Source organism: Scleropages formosus, chromosome 16 (genome assembly GCF_900964775.1).
Source record: "Scleropages formosus chromosome 16, fSclFor1.1, whole genome shotgun sequence".
NCBI lineage: Eukaryota > Metazoa > Chordata > Actinopteri > Osteoglossiformes > Osteoglossidae > Scleropages > Scleropages formosus.
Window position 1 is genome coordinate 17569033 of NC_041821.1, and position 20459 is coordinate 17589491.

Below are 20459 nucleotides of genomic sequence, written 5' to 3' on the forward strand. Positions count from 1 at the left end.
GCGACTTTGGGATCCAAAGGCAGCAGCTCTAACCACTAGACTACCAGCTGTCCATTAATATTAATGCACATACCTTCATTATTACAAACACGTTACCTTTGTAAGGTGGGCAAAGACTCTATATATATTACTTTATGTATTTATATGAAATATACTGTATATATATTTATTATTTTATAAGCAAATACACAGAACAGAAATTGATGCTTTAACGATTGAAAACGAAACTTATTTTAATTTCCCTTAGTTCGTTAAGGGAATAAAGGTATATGTATGTAATCCACTGGGTAGAGCTTGTTTTATGGAAAAACACTGATCAGTGAAGTCTACACAATATATTTCTAATATATTTCAAATATCTAATAACATGGCATCTTTATTTAGATTTATTAAATGTTTTATTTGGCTTTTTCCTTAAATTTAATTTCCCAAAAGCTACACTTTATTTCTTTGATTTTTCTAGCATCATTAGGCACTCCCAAATTTCGGTACCCCTTAGGCAATTGCTAACTTTTGCCTAATTATAAAACTGGTCCTAACTGGTGACAAAAATTGGAGGCAATTAACAGTCATGGCTACAACTCGAGCTGGAAAGCGTACTAGCACACTACTGCTAGAAGAAGCTTGCATCGCCAGAAGGGAGGAACACTATACTCAATCTGTGGGAATTGGCTCCTATTCCGTGGTGTCACAGCTCCAACTCAGCCTGGACTTCAGGAAGGCAAACATGTTTAGCTCAATTTAACTACAGTTCTGGAGCACTGGGTCCAGGAAGTTTAGTTTAGGTGTAGCCAGGGAAGTAAACCACCTGGTTTAACTTACTGCTTTAACTTAACCCATCACTCCCCTTCTGAGCTTTTTTGAGCAGTATAAGGAAAGATATAAAATCCTGGAACATTCAGAACTCTAAAACTACACCTGAGCAGAGGCCCTGCCCTTTCACCTCAAGAACAAATATACTCTACCCTGAGGTGTCTCCTTAAGGGAACCGTGAGGTAACATTGGCACCAGTGTTTAAGGGAAGGAGACCAGCCAGTTGCACCGAGGGATAGAAGCCAATTAAAACGTAGCACAGTTAAGTCTGGAATGTGCTCTTTCCTGACAATAATCCCCATCTGCAGAAATTGTGCCTTGGATGTACCACGAAGGAACCTTGTGTAATCTTTTTCTGAGAGGCAGGAATATGAGTTACAGTGGAAGCACCTAGAAACACACACGATATACTGATTTCTCAGCGCGCACAACCTGCCTCCACTGATACGTATGTTTTTAAATCGATATTTCGTGACATTTGGGTTAAGAGATGTACTTCAAATATCACCTCAAGATTCATTTGTGGGGTTGCACGAGCCAAAGTGGTTGAAATGCACTAGTAATCTGAAGGTTACTTATTTAACTTCTAAGAGGAACCTCTGTAATACCCCTATGCAAGGTTGTCAACCAGAAATTTCAGGTGATATCAAGCTCTGTAAATACGCAAATAAATTAAGTATCTCTGCGTAAAGTCTTCGACAAAGCAACTAAATAACGCTACAGTGCAATTTACCTTTCCTCTGCTGAGCTCCTGTGAGAATATGCTGATAAGGTATAATATTTCCTACGCAAGCAGGCCTTGTTCATTTCTGTCTGCACACTGTACCTTTATGGTTCAACTGGCATCAGCTTGGCTAAAGATTTACATATGCATAATTATTAAAGGGATTGAATTCCTGTTAATAAATGGGTTCGCTGGAGCAATGGAGTGAAGAATAAAATAAACAATATCTTGTCCCTGCTGTAGAGAAACACAACTGGGAACAAAAAATTAAAAGGCTTTGTAGCATCTCTGATAAAACATTTTTCCAAGACTTATTATGTAAAAACTCAAACTTTAAAAAGCTCTTGTCAATGCTCTTTGTCCAATTAATCCCTTAAACCTCCGCACATATGACATTTTTTTTTTAACCGTACTGCATTTGCGGGTCATTGAAAATAAGCAAAAACACACAGAGAAAGTGAGCGACTACACTGAGATCATTCCCATCAGCATTACCAGTTATTCCTGGTTTAATTGTTCCTGAGAACAATTGAGAGCTTTCACACTAAAGGACAAATGTTGCCCACTGATACAAACAGTAGATGAATGCAAAATACTCAGCCTGGTGTAAACAACCTGTTACAGTACAGCTACCAGCCTATTTTTAAATGGTAATAACCCTCTCCAAGCATAAAATTAGCTTAAACATAAGAGAAAAACAGTCTGATTCATCCAAAGAATATGGACTCCTAACAGTTCTGGTCCTCTGGTATGTGTCTGGTTTGAAAGATTTTATGTCAGTAAGCTTAAGCTGTTTTTTTAAAAAAACAAAACTATTCAGATTCTGAGCCTTAATGACAGCATTGCTTTTGGAACCAAATAAATGTCTGTAAGCCACTTCTAAAGGCAATTATAAACGATATATTCTACCTTAGTTAACTGAGCTGAGGGGTTTAAATTAGTTAAATCGGTGAAAGAAAGTGTTATTTGCTGATACACTACTGTTCTTTTCAACCTGACAAAAGCTAAACTATGCATATCCCTAACTGGATATTAATTCACTCCATTCCCATAATGTTACCCTTTCGTGCTCCTGGCCCACCTCCCGGTGGGTAAGGGAACTTCCGATAACTGGATTTAATGCTCCAGCTCTGTACCCAGGGAGAGCACTTCATTCCCCATTGATGTGGCAGAAATGAATGGATTTCATGGTGTGCTACCATGGAAGAATTCACTCTTCATTGGTTTTACCTAAAGAAGTCATAAAATCCAGCAGCTTTATGAGAGGGAAACACAGATGTGAATAAAGAATGACTGAGCATTCCTTTGACTCTCTGTTGAAGGACAAATCTCAAAGCCCTTTACCTTTCACAGTCAGTTGAAAGATTGCCTCTAGCCAGTTTTAGCTGATTATTGCTGTCTATAACCTGTCTGGTGAAATAAACTTTGAATAAGGCTTGTTTAGTATTATTCCTATTGAAACGCTCAGTTTTAATTAGTAATTCTACCTGGCCATCTTAAAGTCTGAATTTGAATTTCAGACAAAGTTTGAGTTTTCACCTGGCCTAATTATTGGTGGTACATCTCCAGCCTCTTTGGCAACACTTTTTGAAGGTGATGCAAAATTAATTGTCATGTGAACCTTAGTAATGTGGAAGTTAACTGCTTTAAGAATACTTTAAGCACGTTATAGCATATCAATTAAAAACGGTAAATCACCTTGGACAAGGTCATCCGCTAAAAATGAACAAGGAAAATGATTATGATGGCATGAATGATAAAGTTCTGATGTGGTTCAGAAAATTCTGAACCATTACAAACATAGTACTGTATAACACTTAAATTCTGTAGTCTCATCTTCCGTTGCACAAAAGGTACCTTGGTCAAGGGTACTACAGCCAGTGGGAACTGAACCTAAGACCTTTAAATCCAAAGGCAGTAGCTCTAATCACTACCGTACCAACTGTCCCAATAGAAATGTACGATAGAGAAATTAAAAAACATGAAAGAAAAATGGTTTAAACTACACACTTAATACACACTATACTGTAAGACAAACAAAATCAAAATAGACAGTAGCTTGATCTTTCTCAGTGTCCAGTAGAGATTATTTAAAGATTCCCTACAGTCATGATGTTACTGAAAATAACTACTGAAGAGCTTCCTTCAGCAGCAAAACAGAATAAAGTTAGTCCCAACCAGTCCCCCATGCCCAAAGCCATGTCATTATTGTCCTCGCCGGACTAACCTCCTCTATATTTTGAAATACTATCAGCATTTCTGAAGCAAGGGAGCAAGAGTATTTGAATAAAATGAAGGTAACATTTTAGGAAGACTGAAGTGAATTAAATTACCATTGCAGCAGGCAAACATCTAAGCTGTTTCCTTGCTTTCTTTTATATTTTATACATTATCTACTGGAATTTTTCATTTCGTTCCTTTTTATTACATTTCTCATAATACTACCAGAGAGAATAAAAGATTTAAAAAAAAAACATATTAATAAAGTCTACCGCCTTTGTAAATTCTCATTTTGTAGGCTGCCAATTTGCAACTATACACGAAAAAGAAAAGAAGGCAGAATCCGGAAAGTGATAAGATGCAGATAAAGTGAGGATTAAAAATATAGCAGAATGGATGTGGGTGTGGTTTGGTTTTAGAAGAAAGTAAAATTTGCATAGAAAAATGTGATATAAAACTTCCTCTTCTGCTGTGGGTAAAGGCCTGGTGAAAATTCTGGTGAAGTGTGCATGAGGCCCTGCTGAAGTCTCTTCTATATCCTTCTGCAACATACTGGTTGTAGGCCAGTATATATGTGTATCCTGTCAGGTGATGATATTTTCTGTCTGTTTAACTTTTACTTTTAAATACTTGAAAGAAATGCAAACATAAACAATTAATTGTTACAAATGTAACAATTAAGACGTAAAGTTATGATAATAACGATAACACTATGCAAAAGTCTATAATGACTGTTCAATTTAACTGTTAAAATCTAACAGTCAAAATAAACCTGTGTGAAAAAAACAGAATCAGCAACCATAGGCCTGGATGCAGACCTTAGCTTCTACGCCGTAGCTCTGTTTGACAGACAGCGGTCTTTTGTAGTAGACATATCCACGCAGGTCCCCTGTTACCACATTATAATTTTCAAGACGGGAGAGCTATCACTGTTACTTGGACCCCCGGAGGCTTATTTTTTTTTCCACCAGTGTGAGTTTTTTGTTTTCCTCTCCTCAGCTGCCAGCTGGCTTATCCAAATTGTTAACTGTAATTGTTGCTGTTGTCAACTTTATTTTTCCCTGAACTTTGTTCAGTGCTCTGTGTCACCAAAAGTGAATTGAGCTGAAGAAAAATATCGCAGCCCTAGCATTTTGTTGAAAACCTAGATACCGGGGTGTGTGTGACTTTAATAATCCACCTATTGCCAGCTATGAGCTGTGAGTACAACAGGGGTCTTTCTCTAGACTCTGTTACCCTGGGACGCTGAGACAAACATACCACCTTTCGAGAGGTTGCAAACAGCTCTGACCTACCTAACCCACACTCACACGTCTTACTGTCTACACCCACTGCTCCCATACGATGAGCCACATGAGTGGTCCACATGTGTGGCACAAATGAGCATGAAGAACGAGAGCAAGGCAGCAAAAAAAGTGGATTAGTAACCGTTTCCAATACAATCAAGAGGGCAAACTGTGTAAAATAAGGTCCATCAAGAGAAAAACAGACCATTCAAAAATTAAAAAAAAAAAAAAATCTTTGCACTCAGTTACCACCTACCACTGACCCTGCCAACTAAGAGAGAACTGTGTGTACCTAACATGCTTCAAGAAACATGCAATGCTTCTGCACAGTCAGCATTTGCATTTATTCATTTATCTGAACACTTTTCTCCACAGCAACTTGTGTTATTAAGCTACTTACAGTTATTTACCCATTTATAAATCTGGGAACGCTTTCCCTAAAACAACTGAGAGCAAGTACCTTACCGAAGGGTACTACAGCAGGGGGTGTGATTGAAACTTGTGACTTTGGAGTCCAAAGGCAGCAGTTCTAACCACTACAATGCCTGCTGCCCAGCAGACTAGCTTATTTAGAAAGAAACCTCTTTCTTTTGGCAATCATTGACAAAGGAGGGAACTGCAGCTGAAAAGCTATTAATGGAGCAGATGTTAAAAGAAAACACTTTATAAAAGTGAGATGGTCGAAAAACAGAAATATCACTGGACCATAATAACAGAAAGTGGAAGATGAATTGAAGCCTTATATTCAACCAGGTAGATAATGACAGAGAGCTCGTGTGTGACAGTGGGATGGGGGTATTTTTTCCTTACCTGGATTTTAACGGCGATCACCACAGAGTTGAGGTCTTTATCAAGCTCCTTCAGGACAACAAGTTTCTTAAGGGTGAGGCTGCACAACCTGCATGGAGAAAGGAAGAGCTATTTAAATACCCCTGAGCACACCTCCACCTTCTGACACTCAGGAGCTCACCTTTCTTCCAACAGGCAGCTCCGCAGGTGTCCACAAGGGAAATCAGAGTGGAGCACCTCAACACAAACATAAGCAAAAGAGCCCTGTGAGATGTCAACATTTCACTTTCTCTTGATTCAGTTGGCCAATGGCAAGATCTAATGCCCAGTGAGAGCAACTATCTATAGCTAGATACAATATGTTCAGCTATAGACTATTCAGGTTTTACTATGTGAATTTTTTTTTTCTTGGGCAACATACAGTAGTGGTGGAATAGACAGCATTGGAGCCTGAGGGCTCCTGGTATCTAGATGTGAATCTAGCTTCAGCTTTGCCTCATAGGAGTTTTCACGGTCTCCCTACGTTTATGTAGATTTCCTCTCGAAACCCAAGGACTTGTGTTTCAGGAGAGTTGGCGACTCTCAGTTGCCCATGATATGCTACCTTGGTGAACGTGGTAGAGTGTGAGTGAGTGCCCTATGTATGTGTGAGACAGTGCCTTATCATGGACTGACATCCCACAAGCCCTGTGCTTCCCAAGACCAAGATCACTGTGGCTCTGTAATGAATAAGCAGGTTGTAAAGACAGATGCAAGGCTACAACTGTTATGCGTTTACATTTCTTAACTTTTAATAGGTATTAGACAGTTCTAAGATAAGCAAAATTAACTACAGTAGTGTGGGGGGAAAAAAGCTTATTCAAGATAAGATATTAAAGCTAATGCACTACTGTGAAATCGACACCTAATTCTTTGAAATAACTACTCAACCCACATACCCATAGTAGTTTATTAATTAATTATTAGCAATTATTATTGCTGTTTGAATAGAATGAGAAAACAGAGTCAAAATTAAGATAATACTGTCAATTCAAATACACTCATAAAGCAGCTGGATAAGGAGGTTAGTTTAGTTTACACACACACACACACACACACACACACACACACACACACACACACACAGAACAGTGTATTCCCGGCTGGGGAACACAACACTTTGTGCTCACTCAGCACACAGAGAACCAAGTGAGTATATACATTCCTGAAAGTCCATTCTTTGTCGGAGTGTCAGAGAAAATCACCAGCAGCACTGGAAGTACCGAACACACAGCGCCTCAGACTGCTACTCCAAATGAAGCCCCAACTGAGCCAGGTGTTTCCCAGGGTATCACTTCTAAAATGCAATAACATAAGTTGTCAATTTGCACTGGGTTCCTGTGTGCAATTTAAAGTGATTTACCTTACAATTTTTTTTATTGTACCCACAGTAGTAACAAAAAATGTGTCAGCCTAATCCATTTCAGAGTTGAACATATGCTCAGTTTTCCTTTTAGATGTGTTTAAAAAAAAAAAAAAAAAAAAAGCTGCATTGTTGGGATCCAAGTCTGAAACTTTTCCCTCCTGTTTCTTAACCACAGCACTTCAGCTGCAGCTAAACAGAAGCTCACAACGCCGACTGCACGATTATCTGCTCTTATCCGAGTATCTGCTCTTACGATTTAGGACAAATGCACTCTTCTTTGCAAAATGATTATTGAATATTGTAAATGTCAGAAATATGCATGCTTTCATGCATTCATGGCCTGAACTGGCACTGCCTGATGTGATGTCCTGTATTGAGTGAACTCATTTAAATCTCCATGTGAGCTCTCAGGGCTGTGAACCCTGCTGGACTCCAAAGCTGAATACCGATGAACAACGACTGGATGAAGCGCTTTTGTGTACGGGTCAGGACAAGACTAGAGGCGCTGTCTTTCAGCTGAGATGTGAGGCCCTTGTTGCCTGAAGTGCTCATTAAAAACCCCAAATCTGCCGACAGACTTCCTTTTGCTCACAATCTGCTTCTTGTAATTATAATCCTGTCAGACTGGCTAATTCAACTCTTTTGTCCTGATTGCTAATGATATGCACTGTATGTGCTGACATCGAGATGACTACTGTAGCTGAAATGGACGCTAAACACTGGCAGCTGAAGAACCGAGATATGCTAGACCGAGAAGTTCTTTAAAAAATGCTCGAAACAGAGAAATAATATACAAAAATAATCAATTGCAAATAATCATCCTTGCAAACTGTTCTCCACTGGAGATCACAGGTCACTTTGGAGGGAAAACTGGGCCGTATTTCGTCATTGTTATTTGGAACAACCTCATGTCATGAAACAGCAGTTTGTTCCGAAGCACAATGACAAATGATTTACATTGTTGGCAAATTGCAGGAACTAAATGCAAACATCAATACACTCAACTGTTGAACATGGGAGTGCTGTTGCCAGAGGAATTTGCCTAAAGGTTCCTCTTTCACACCTTTCCTTTGTGGTCTTCAGACACATTTACACAACTTGCTTTTGATCCATTCTGTCCTCTCCAGCTATACATTACTGCATTACCGGAATATTATTATTTTGTCGATCAGATGATGCTTTTTATGAGGCAAACATAGGACCAATTTATGCAGCTACACCCATAGCCTAGTTTACCGGACCCAAATTCACAAGAACATTTTCACAAGCAAACTAAATTTCTACTTAAAATGGATTTATAAGTTACTTTTTCAGCTATGGGAAAGGTCTTATGGATTAAAAAAAATGGGAAACTGCTCTCCATGAAGCAGAGGCATATAGAAACAATGACGGCACCATGGAGACATCAGAGGAGTCTGTTGTGTGTCACGTGTAAATGTGTGTCCATGTATAACTATTACATACCGTACATTTAACAGATACTTAAAAAATAAAAAAAATCATACATACAGTACTCAATATTTATGTATTATATTAATTCATTGTAATCCATTAACCTTTCTGGTGATCCAAAGCTAATCATTAAGAGGCTATAGAGTGATACATTCTGAATAGCACACCAATGCCTTGCACAACCCTTACAAAAGCACTTGTGCAATTACACATTTACATTTATTTATTTAGCAGACGCTTTTCTCCAACGCGACTTCCAATGGATACTATGTACCATTCACCACACCTTATTCACTGAGGTGACTTACACTGCTAGATACACTCCTAACAATAGGTCACTCCACCTACACATCATGTGGTATGTAGAGTCACCTATTCTGCTGAAGAGCATTAACACTGAGTCTGCTTTGTCAGAAAGTTAGGTGCCCAAAAACTCTAAGCCAACATGACACTGTAAAAATGCCTTGGGAAAAAATTGTCACTTGCATGAACCTCTTCATATGCTGCAGACATCTATCTTGGCCGTCTCAATTCTTCAAAGGATTGAGAGAGCGGCTGCTCAATTCATGCATACCTATATAGGATCTTGATGATGCGAGAAGAACTTCTAATGCAGGTTTTCATGCCATAACCTCACTTGTTGCCTGAAACGCAGACAACCGTACTAGATCACATCCAGGCTGGCTTAGTCGTTTATAGTGTGTGGTAGTGGGGATGTAAGAGGAGAGGTGCCAGAGTTCCTCCAAATAAATCTAAAATTCAATGAAAATATTTATTTTTTGTAATGAGACAAACTTCCTGGGAAGTTTCTTGTGTATCCATAGTCAGTTCGTTGATTTGTGACTTCGAGTAAATATAACCATACACATTTCAGCATTGTATATCTGGTCTGTGTATATGCGGGCACGCACACACACACACACGCACGCATATATACAGATGACAAAATGTGATATAAAATAAAAATAATAATAAAAAAAAAAAATCTGTATGCCTCTGTCCAGAACCATCCTTCAAAGGAAAACACATTTTTTCAGGCTGAAGTCTGTTACTGAGTACAAAGAAATCATATCTGTGTTGCAGTGAGATCATGTAATACAAATTCTGTGGCTGCCAAGCTGCTCGAGAGCGCTGACTAAAAATGTCATGAGCTCCATACAAGTTTTAGTAATCTTTCTTTTTTCAAAAAAATTGAGTCTGTATCTCAAGTGGAACACAACAGCAATTCTTCTGGAAGAACTATCACTAAAAACTTTTGGACTACCCCATATGTATAAACAACGTAGCTCAGCAAGAAGTCCCTTTACATTACCCATACAGTTCCTCTCCTAGCAAAATAAACAGGTCCCTTAAGCCTCTTTCTGCTTTTTCTGTTGTGAGTAAATAAAGTTATAAAAGAAGAAAACAACTGGAAAGGACTGTATTATTCGAAAATCTCATTTTGAGTCGTAACAATATAAGAAGCGCAGGGGCATACAAGTGAGCCATAGGGTCCCAAATGATCAACCCACAGAAATGCTGGTCTTCTCCGCCAATAAACACATTAACCTTCTGACAAGCCAGAACCGTGCCAGAATTATCTTTTCTTCTTTCCGTCTGCCTTGCATAATCAAGTTTGGCTCGTGTTTCCCAAGCAATTCATTGTGGTGTTTCATTATTACATGTTTTTCTAAGCACATCAGACTCCCCTCACTCCAAACTGAAATGCATGATCTGAATCGAATGGTTGTGAGGTTGTACATGAATGAAGGGATATTTGGGAAAGGTGCAAACTGCCTGATCCCCTTCCTCATCAGATATAACTGATATACTACAACACTTCACACTCAGATCTGTTTCTTCATCTCTGATTATACGGTTTTAAAAAAGTGCATGATCTTCTTATGAGACAGAAATGCTGAAAAGGTTATTATGAAAGGGTTCTAACTACAGTTTTTTAGAGCGTGGTTACATCGAACACCAGTGTGACACATGGAGAGGATGAGGAATTGGAGGAATCTACTGCTTCACCGATCTCTCACCTGAAATAAGAATCCAGTGCTTTCCCTTTCGAGCTGTGTCTGAACCAGGTAGGCTTCCGAAACAGTATAGGCTTTCTTTAACACATCAAACACAACCTCTGTGTGACGGCTTAGTGAAGGACTCAATTCGTCTTGTTTCTGATCATCAAAATGACATTGCGTGGAAAGGGCTACAAAAGAAGTCCACTGCCACAGGTCCAAACATGCAATCTGTAATTTCAATTTTTTTGGATAAGACGGAAACACTTATTCGTACTACAGGGTTAACTACTTGAAGATGTAGCTGGCAGTGGCTGCACTCAAACTACCTTAAATCATTCAAAAGAAAAGTAACTCCAGGTCACTGGTTGATATCATTGGTATTCAGAAGGTCAAATATGTATCCACAGCGGTAGAAAGAATGAAAGCATGTGAACACACTACTTTAAGAGGATAACTCCAGGACAACACAACATCAGCACTATCATTACCATATACATTACAACATCTTCATATGTGAATTCCTTCCTAAAATACAGTATGTAACATGGGGTACATTTCAGACGTTAATGCGGAAACATTTTCACACTGTTAACTATTAGCTTCTATTGTGTCTTTTGCTGAATATTAATGTGCCTCTCCCGAATTCGCCGGACATGCTTCGTAAACAGATGAAAATAAAACATTACCTTCCAGGCTGAAAGGTCAGCTATCCTTCTGTTCTCTTGGGTTGATTAATGAAGTAAGAAAAAAAAAAATCTAGTGATAACACTTTATAAAATCAGTAAATTGGGAAATCAATTGTTTACAGCCCAAATGAAATAACCTCTGCTATTTTCCATATACATTTAATATGAGATTTAAAAAATAAAAAAAAAAAATAAACTCTTTAAAGAGGACATAAGTTTTCACACACAGTATAACCCACTTTAATTATAAATTCTACCTCCTTTTGAGATATTATGCAATGGCTACTCAAGCTACACTTTTTTGAAATAAACACACACCCTACCGAATCCCTGGAAATACTCCCACTTTGCGCAGAACTGTCGTCATAGGCAGGATTAAAATCTGGATCCTAGTCCTCAAACTCACTGCTCTTCAGTGTTCAGCCCCTGGAATGTTCAGTCTCCCCATATTTTCCTCTCAAGGGTCAAATGTGCTTATTGCTTTCAGACCAGCATCATCAGTCTTTAACGTCAAGACACACCGACTCAGAATACACCTTAAGGCAGTGCCATTCACTGAATGGCTTTTTCAGTATTCAGAAAACATGCAGAATTATAGTTTTTTGTTTTTGTTTTTTTTTGCGCAACCAGTGACATCTGTTCCAATCATTTAATTAATATTTAATTAATATCAAAGAACACGACATTTGTTAATCTAGGTTATGTGAAAAATCATTTGCATTTGTCTGCTACTTTTCTCCAAAGAAGCATACAATGTTAAGATATCCACAATTATTTAATCATTTATATAACTGGATATTTTTGAACAAGGGATTTAGGGTGAGTACCTTGGCTCAAGGGTACTATAGTAGTAGGTAAGATTTAAACAGTCGTCGTTTGGCTCCAAAGGCAGCAGGTTTAACTGCTACACGATCAGCTGCCACTATCGGCTTACAACATAGCGCTTTACACTGGTTTTTGAGTAGAACATCCTTACTCGTGAGGATTTTTTTTTATGGTCGTGCCAAATAAGTATTGTTTCACAATTTGAGAATGTTGAGATTCAGTTTTTTGAGGACAGAGTGCTCTAACTGCATATGTTTTGAGGTCAACATAACAAGCTGCTGTTTGACATACTCTACGCTACTGTAACATCATAATAGCAAAGTGGCAAGTTGCCTTGGTCAAAGCTAGATAAAGAAGGCATCATAATGTATGCATACCATAGACATGGGTGTAATTTAATCCACTGGCTCTACACTCAAAACTGGAGTCCTGACAAAATTATATAATTTTTGATTATTTCTAATCAAATGGCTGAAGGTCTAGAAAGACTTGCTTAAAAAGTCATGAGTGCTTTATTGTTATTCTCTTATTTACCTGAAATCTTTGTCCAAGGTGACATGCAAGGTTGTTCTTTACAATACAAACCACACAAGTGAAATCTGAAACTGAAAAACTTTCTATGTGTTTGATGAGGTGAGAACCTCAGTCAAAGGCTGTTGTTGCCAAGACCCTGGATCTGCCATCACTTTGACAGGTTCTCACAGAGTCCTGGATTAAAGTGCTTAGCTACAGGAGCAGCCCATCTGTGCCCAAGGACCTGCTGTTCTCACAGTCTAGGCAAACTGAGGATAAGACGTGAACTCTGGACAAGCTACGCAGGAAGCGGTAATCTCCACCGTTAGCCCCCAAACAGCCCATCTGGTGCTGCAGCAGCCGGATATAAGCGTGCATGGCCAAACCGCTCATCATTACTGCCTATCTTGTACAACTCTTGAAAACTTGACAAACGAGAAGACCACGTGTTACACAGAGACTCTCCACCATTGTTCCTTACCATGAATGTGCATCCCCAGGACTGACAACCTGCTTGCATCTTGCGGTTTTAGTCAATATGATTGACTTCATTTAACGTGGGTCTCTGAGCTGATCCCATATCTCAGCTTTCCTTATAACCTAAGGTTGGTCCTTCAGCTCCTGTGCACAGCAGAGTTTTGGGAATGCATATTAATTAGTAGGGGTAATACCTACAGCCCAGGTGAGGTGACATCAATAAAGGGCTAAGACCTTTATTGAAAAAGACATACTTTTGAGATCCATAAGTATCTTTCTTGAAGTTGACACGACTTGTAAATTGGGTTTTTCTTCCCGCAGAAGTATCCCAAACAAGTCCGCTATATGTGGCACATGAATATAAAATAAACAATATTATAAAAGACTCCAGGACACACACATTTTGAGCTGGTTTTCAATCAAAGTTTTATATGTGGTTATGAATTAAATGATTCAGTGGTAAAGAGGGTAAGAATGCTCTTCTGTGACACAGAGACAGGGGATCTAAGAGGTCATAATGCATGCAGGCCTTTGAGACTCAGATGTTAGAGATTAACTTGCATACCACACACACACACACACACACACACACACACACACACACACACACACACACACAAAGTAAGCCATATTCAGGAAATAATGGCTAAACAAAAACACATTTTAGTATTCTCCTTGGTCAGCAAACCAAATGTTTTCCAGAGTCAAACATTTTCCTGGACACAGCGCTACGCTTATTGGGAGGGGCTCAAAAAAAAAAAAAAAAAGTCAGCCTGCAACACAATATTACACTGAAAGGGGTGTGTCCACAAATCTGCCGAGAATAGTGGAATAGGTCCAAGTGAGTGGGTAGGGAAACAAAACCATTTGCCTATTCTGACAGTGTTTGCACGTTTGATGTTTTCAGGTCATGGTTTTTTTTTGTTGAAAAAGCCTTCAAGCCACATTCCGCTTCACAAAAAACCCACAACTACCCAAGGAAAGTGTCCAGCAGGAAAAACTGAGAAACAACCTAACATAGATGGTGGTTCAGATGTGCTAAGGGATCCTGTGCAGTAAAAACTAACAAAGGCATTGTAATCATTCTTCAGTGACATTTTGTGTTGCTTCGGTAACCCATAATGTAATAAACCTGAACAGCTTTAAGGAAACCTCTCCCCTTATGCGTTTCCCAAATATAAGCCTCTAAACGAGTTCCTGGTGAACCATCTAATAAGACTACACACACTTTTATGGTTATGGCTGCACTGTTGTGCTCATTTTTATCTTCGTATTCAATTAAGCTTGCAGTAACACTGGAAAACAAAGAAATGATATATTCGCAGACTCACATAAGTGTGTGAAGATCTTAAAATAAGCAAAACAAAAGGAGGTTACAGCACAGTGTTTTTAAAAAGCTGAATGTGTTCAAAAGCAGTGTAAAAATTATAATATGATACAGCATAAGACTAGAAGATTTAAACATAAATGCTGTCTTCTTTGATAGACCTAGAACACATAGTAGCTACTATGAGTCAAATAGATATGTATGACCAGGGTTTACATGTTTGAATGAAACTGTCCACTTCGCCATACCCCATGAATTTCTCAACTATGGCTATGTTTATGAAAGAGGAAAATAAAACATTTCCCTTTGACGTAAGCCCATACAAGCCAGCCTTTTTCAGCCTCAGGGCCATGTTCTAGAGTAAACAACTCAAGGCACAGATATTTAAGTGCAACAATCTATGATCCTAATAGAAGAAGATCCCAACGAGCTACTGCTGTTTAAAGCACTGGTCTTTTAAAGGATATACTTAGGATGTTGCTGCATTGCTCACAGGAGTTGGCAAACAGGTCCCTATAGGTTCCTTTTTACGTCATTACCTAAAGCTCAGGGTCATAGGTGAGGATGGGGATATAGACTGAGGGTTTTACTAACAGCTGAACTTCTCCAAAAGGAGCACTTGTCCCCCCAGTCACATGACCTCAGACTTAGAGATGTTGATTTTGATGCCAGACACTTAATACTCTGTAGCAAACCACTGCAATGCACATCTAAAGTCACAGTCAGATGAGGCTGAAAGGGCATCATCACCTGCAAGTAGCAGAAACACCATCTTTAGTCCTAACAAATGGACATCCTCTGAGCCTTGGCTGCACCTTAATATCCTGTCCATGAAAATCACAAAGAGTTATGGAGACAAAACACAACCTTGGCAGAGTTCAACATTTACACTGAATGGATCCACCTTAACACTGGGTATAGACACAACTCACACTGTACTCATACAAGGATCAGACACCACAAATCAGTGGTCCTGGTATGTCATATTCCTGAAGTACCTCTTCCTATAGCACATGCCAAGGAACATAGCCTTAAGACTTTTCCAAGTCCACAAAAACACGTACACTGGTTTAGCAAGTTCCCATGCCTCCTCAAACATCTGCACTGAGGAAAAGAGTTGGTCCACTGTTCCACAACCCTGAAATCTGCATTATTACTCCTGAATGTAAGGCTAATCTATCAGACAGGCTCGCTTTCCCAGCACCCTGACATCAGCATTGCCAGGGAGGATGACGAGTGTGATCCCCTGTAGCTGGAACCACTAAATCAAATATTTTTACTCCTTACATGTCTTGCCTAAAATAACACATCATACAGGAGTAGGGCTTGCCTTAATAATTAAAACACATATGCAAGGGTTCTGATAAACATTTTTGCATCCTTGGCTGGTGATGTCATTGGCTGAGTGAGGCCCCAGCGATCCAGAGTTCAGGGTGGTGGCCAGGCACTCATTTACTCACTTTTGGGTAGAGCAACAGCGAAATTTGTCAAAAATAGTCAAACAAGAAATATTTGTATTCCATAGACAGTAAGATTATTTTCTCAGTCACAAATGAACGCATCAACAGAACAAATTGAAGGGATTGAGCGAAGGTTGTATAATATCAGTAATGATAATGATTCTCCATGCTGACCTGACCCTCACAGCTCAGGGCTGGGTGCACTTCTTTTTTCCATTGACATCATTCCAAAAATCAAAGCAGGTAAAAAAAATGTAGAACACCTGGTATACCAAATAACGTATTTCTTAAAAAGTGGTCTGTTACATTTGTGTATCTTCTAACCATACATAATGTAGCCAGTTCTGCAGATTTACAATCTTTTGTACTGCTGGCATTACAATCAGGTACAGAGAGGGGAGGCACAAAAATAAAAACAGCAAGTGAAAGTAGCTGATTGTGCTTTGGAAACATTACACTATATGAATCTCATACACTAGCCTCAAGGCATTTGCAATTGGATTGCTTCTTCAAGGCATGTTTGTTTGGTGCTTGAAAGAACTACTTCATAAAAAAGAAAAAAAAAGGCAAACAGCTATATGCAGATGCAATGACGATAAGTCTTAAGTGGGCATTTGCTCCTATGGTATATCCTACCATGATGTGAAGGAAAACCAGGGGATTACTTGTTCCTGCTCACTCCCTCTAGATTAATCTCGCAGGACAAAGCTTGTATACGTAACACATACAATGCCCCCCACAACACAATCCCCAGGAAATCAGAGGAAAATTGCTCAGGAACCAGCATGGTACATATCATGTAAAAAGCAATGCACTCTTGTGCTCACCATCTTCAACACATGGTGCATGGAACTAAAGCTCCAGCCTGACCGTGGTGGCACGGTGAGCTATAAATAAGGAGCGAATGTTCGAGTTGGACTGGGATCTGCCAAAACAGCAGGTGCAAGGCATATTCAGCTCCTCCCCCCCTCCTTTGGGATTTTCAGAGAACCAGCCACTCACAAAACATACTTCTTTGGTGGGCTTTCCCTGATAATATTAACCTGGCACATGCAGTCCACTTGGCATCTGTGAAAAATCTCTTGCTAAAACTGGCTTGGTCATTGGCTTTTAATCTCTGGAAGATTATAAAGCCATAAACAGGATTTAATTACAATACCAAAGGACACAGATGACGAAACTGGCACCAGAGTAGTGATTCAGCACTGAAGTGGATGCAAAATGCATTTGCATTATATTCCCACATATTATTACCAATGATATTTCAGTTCTTAAATATTCATAAAATGCCTGTTGCTGAATGGCCTTGCTCTACGGCCATCTCATTCTTCCTCTTTTCACCCTCAATCCAACGAAATTACACAGCATCATCTGAGTCCCAATCACAATCACAGAGAAACAGTTTCTTCCTGACATCACATTTTCCTTGAATAAAACTGGCAAACACAATGTAGAGATTGTTAACCTTAAAAAAAAAAAAAAAAAAAAAAAAAAAAGTATACCACTGTTTTTTTTTTCCCCCATAAAGCAGTAATGTATTTATCCCTTGCTGACAAAAGAAATTAATAGTGAAATAGAGAAACTGGCATAAATATGACATGAATGTAATTAAGGGTGACATGCGGTTTCATTAGGAATAATCATGAACAAGTGACTCAGAGGGTTGAGCAGAACCCAAGAAGGGAAATGAAGTAGCTCATGGGGTGAATGTATGTATAGATCAACCACACCAATTCAGATGGGACCCACTTCACAACCGGCCACTGACTTCTACCTTTATGAAGGAATTGTAAATTTACCTGCAGGGATTAATAAAGGACTATTTTATCTATCCTGTTCTATGAAGATTAGGTATTCTGAGACTGTGCAAAATACACAAACACATGGCAATTTACACTTACAAACAAAAACATGGCAATTCTTGCTCAGGGAAACAACTATTAACACTGATTACTTGGTCCCATAATTTAAGATCATGCCAGGCAATGCTTCTGAATTGATTTAGAAGTGAATGAAGAGGAGGAATTATCCAAGGGCAGCAAGTTGCACAACAGTTTATACATTGATTTATTGCCAGGTCATGTTAGTGCTGGTTCCCCATTGCAGAACCCTTAGAACCCAAAATTCATCCTACAAAATATATGGTGCTATTAAATGGGCAGCATTGTAAGTTACCTTGGATTTAAAGCATCGGCTAAGAGAAATACAGGGCTAAAAAGTGCTGTACAATATTTAAACAACCTCTCTTTTGTATTTGTTCACAAACAGAAAATGCGGTTGGCAAAAATCAGACAGCCCCAGTAAAATAAATCTGAGATGTGAAAACCAACACATCACAGACATGACACACGACTGAAATTACAATGCAGCAGGGAACACAAAATTCGCTATCAGATGTGGGAAAGAGTAACCAAAGTGGAACAGCTGATCAGAGTGAATGAGTCTGCTGGCAGACAAACTTCAGCGGCTGCTGACAAAACAAAATTAAGCAGTGAGGGAATTTACACTGTGTCTCCCAGGACCTGCCCCTACTTCACCCATGCCTCATGTTTGCAGGGTGAGGCTATAGTAACCTGTGATTCAGTTCTCGCACGAATATAAATCTCAAGGCAGGGGGTCATGCCAACACGCTCTGAGGACAAGACGCTAAACAAAAACACATTCACTCACCAGCCACTTTATTAGGTACCTCTGCTGAGTTCCAGGTGGAGCCCTCTTGCGCATCTAGAACAGCATGATTTTAGCAACAAGGGGCTGGAGCCATTATAGAGGGCATTTGGTTCATGCTGGACTGACAGCTTCATACAGTTTCTGCAGACTTTTTGGCGAGACATTCTTTCTACCAATATTGCATTCCACCTCCGCTGTGTGGCGTTCAAACAGTTCTCAGCTGGTACAAAAAATGCTAATGTGTGCCGAAAAATCACCCCCCCCCCACCATCAAACCACCATCACCTCTGTATACCACACAGGGTGGGTCCATACATTCATTCCTTTTACACCAGTCTCCGACCCATCAGCATGTTAAAAGAAAAACTGGGATTTGACCAACCAACCAATGTTCTGCTTTTCAGTCATGATGGTGATTGCATGTCCACTGGAACCTTATGTTCTTGTTCTCAGTTCACAGACAGTGATCCCAACATCGTCTTCTGATGCTGTAGCCCATCTGCTTCAAGGTTCAACGAGCTGTGTGTTGAGAGATGCCTTTTAACATACCATCGTTTTACTGAGCTATTATTTTTGCATGTATGGCCTTACGGTTTGCTTTAACAAGTCTGCCACTCTCCTCTGACCTCTGTCATTCACAAGATCTTTTCACAAACAGAAGGGCTGCTGATTGGATTTTTTTTATATTTATTGCATAATTTCATGTAAATTCGTGACACTGTAGTGCTCAAAAATCCCTGGAGTGTGGCTGTTTTTGAGATGCTGGAATCATCACATCCAGCATAAACAATCATACCACATGCGATATTGCCTAGATCATTTTTCCTGTAAAATATAATGCTTAGTCCAGTAGTAACCAAATCTAAGCACCCTGCCATACTGCTTTACAGCTACAGGATTTGGAGTTTGAAGGAGCAAGCTGTTTGCATTAATGAGCACATGTACCTAATAAAGTGTCCGGTAAGTGTACATGATATTTTAAGGCAGATAAATTCAGATTTAGCAAAGATGAAATAACTGCAGTTCTCAGTGTGTGCATTAAAAAAAATATTCAATGTCACAATGTTAATACTACAATTTATTAAAGATAAAAAAATTAAAACTTAAAATCTAGTGTTGATACTGCCATAAAGATCGTTTAAAGAAATTGTCAGAATTCCATATCCCTTTCGGCAAGAACATGAGCTGTAAAATACAAACTTTTCATTCATTATGAAGCAATAAATCTGGGGTCGAATGCAGTATACTTTTTATAAGATCCAGGACACCACCACTACAGCACAAAAGTACATTACAGTGCTGATAGGCCCAGTCTTTGTCCCACAGTGAACAGACTCTTTGTTGTTGCTGGCACACAGGTGTCCAGGAAATGCCTGAGCTGAAACAAAAAGGGAAAAAACAAAGTTCTCAAATATTGTTTCCTCTTGCATGAAGCTTTACAGCCTCTCTTGTCCTAAGTCTTTTTCCAGAGCTTGACACCCTTGGATCCAGATTCATGGAGACATTATGTGCTTCTGCATGACATCAAGTTTGCTTGGATGAACAACTCTGACACAGAACTATAGCAATAGCTTTGCTGTAGTTATGCTTGACTGAAAATACAAAAAAAGATCATTTTGCATCAGCAGTGCATTCTCCACAACTACAGAAAGAGCAGAGCCATTATATCCTTCCTCCTCCTTCATACCAATTCCTTCTAAAGACTACAGTACACTTCATAATATTGCAGATGCTTTTCTCCAAAGCAACTTACAGTTTTAAGGTAATAATTATCACAAGCTAACAGCTATTTACCCATTTATGCAGTTG

At 39.1% G+C, this 20459-nt stretch overlaps 1 protein-coding gene across 2 annotated transcripts in view; it reads right to left on the reverse strand.

Annotated features, from left to right (window-relative positions):
• LOC108933753 (phosphofurin acidic cluster sorting protein 2-like) overlaps positions 1 to 20459 on the reverse strand; it is a 73852-nt gene that overhangs the window by 36735 nt on the left and 16658 nt on the right. For both annotated transcript variants that reach the window (XM_018751035.2, XM_018751034.2), the window contains exon 2: positions 5854 to 5941. In XM_018751035.2, the coding sequence (XP_018606551.2) occupies positions 5854 to 5941 (88 nt within the window). The remainder of the gene's footprint in view (positions 1 to 5853; positions 5942 to 20459) is intronic.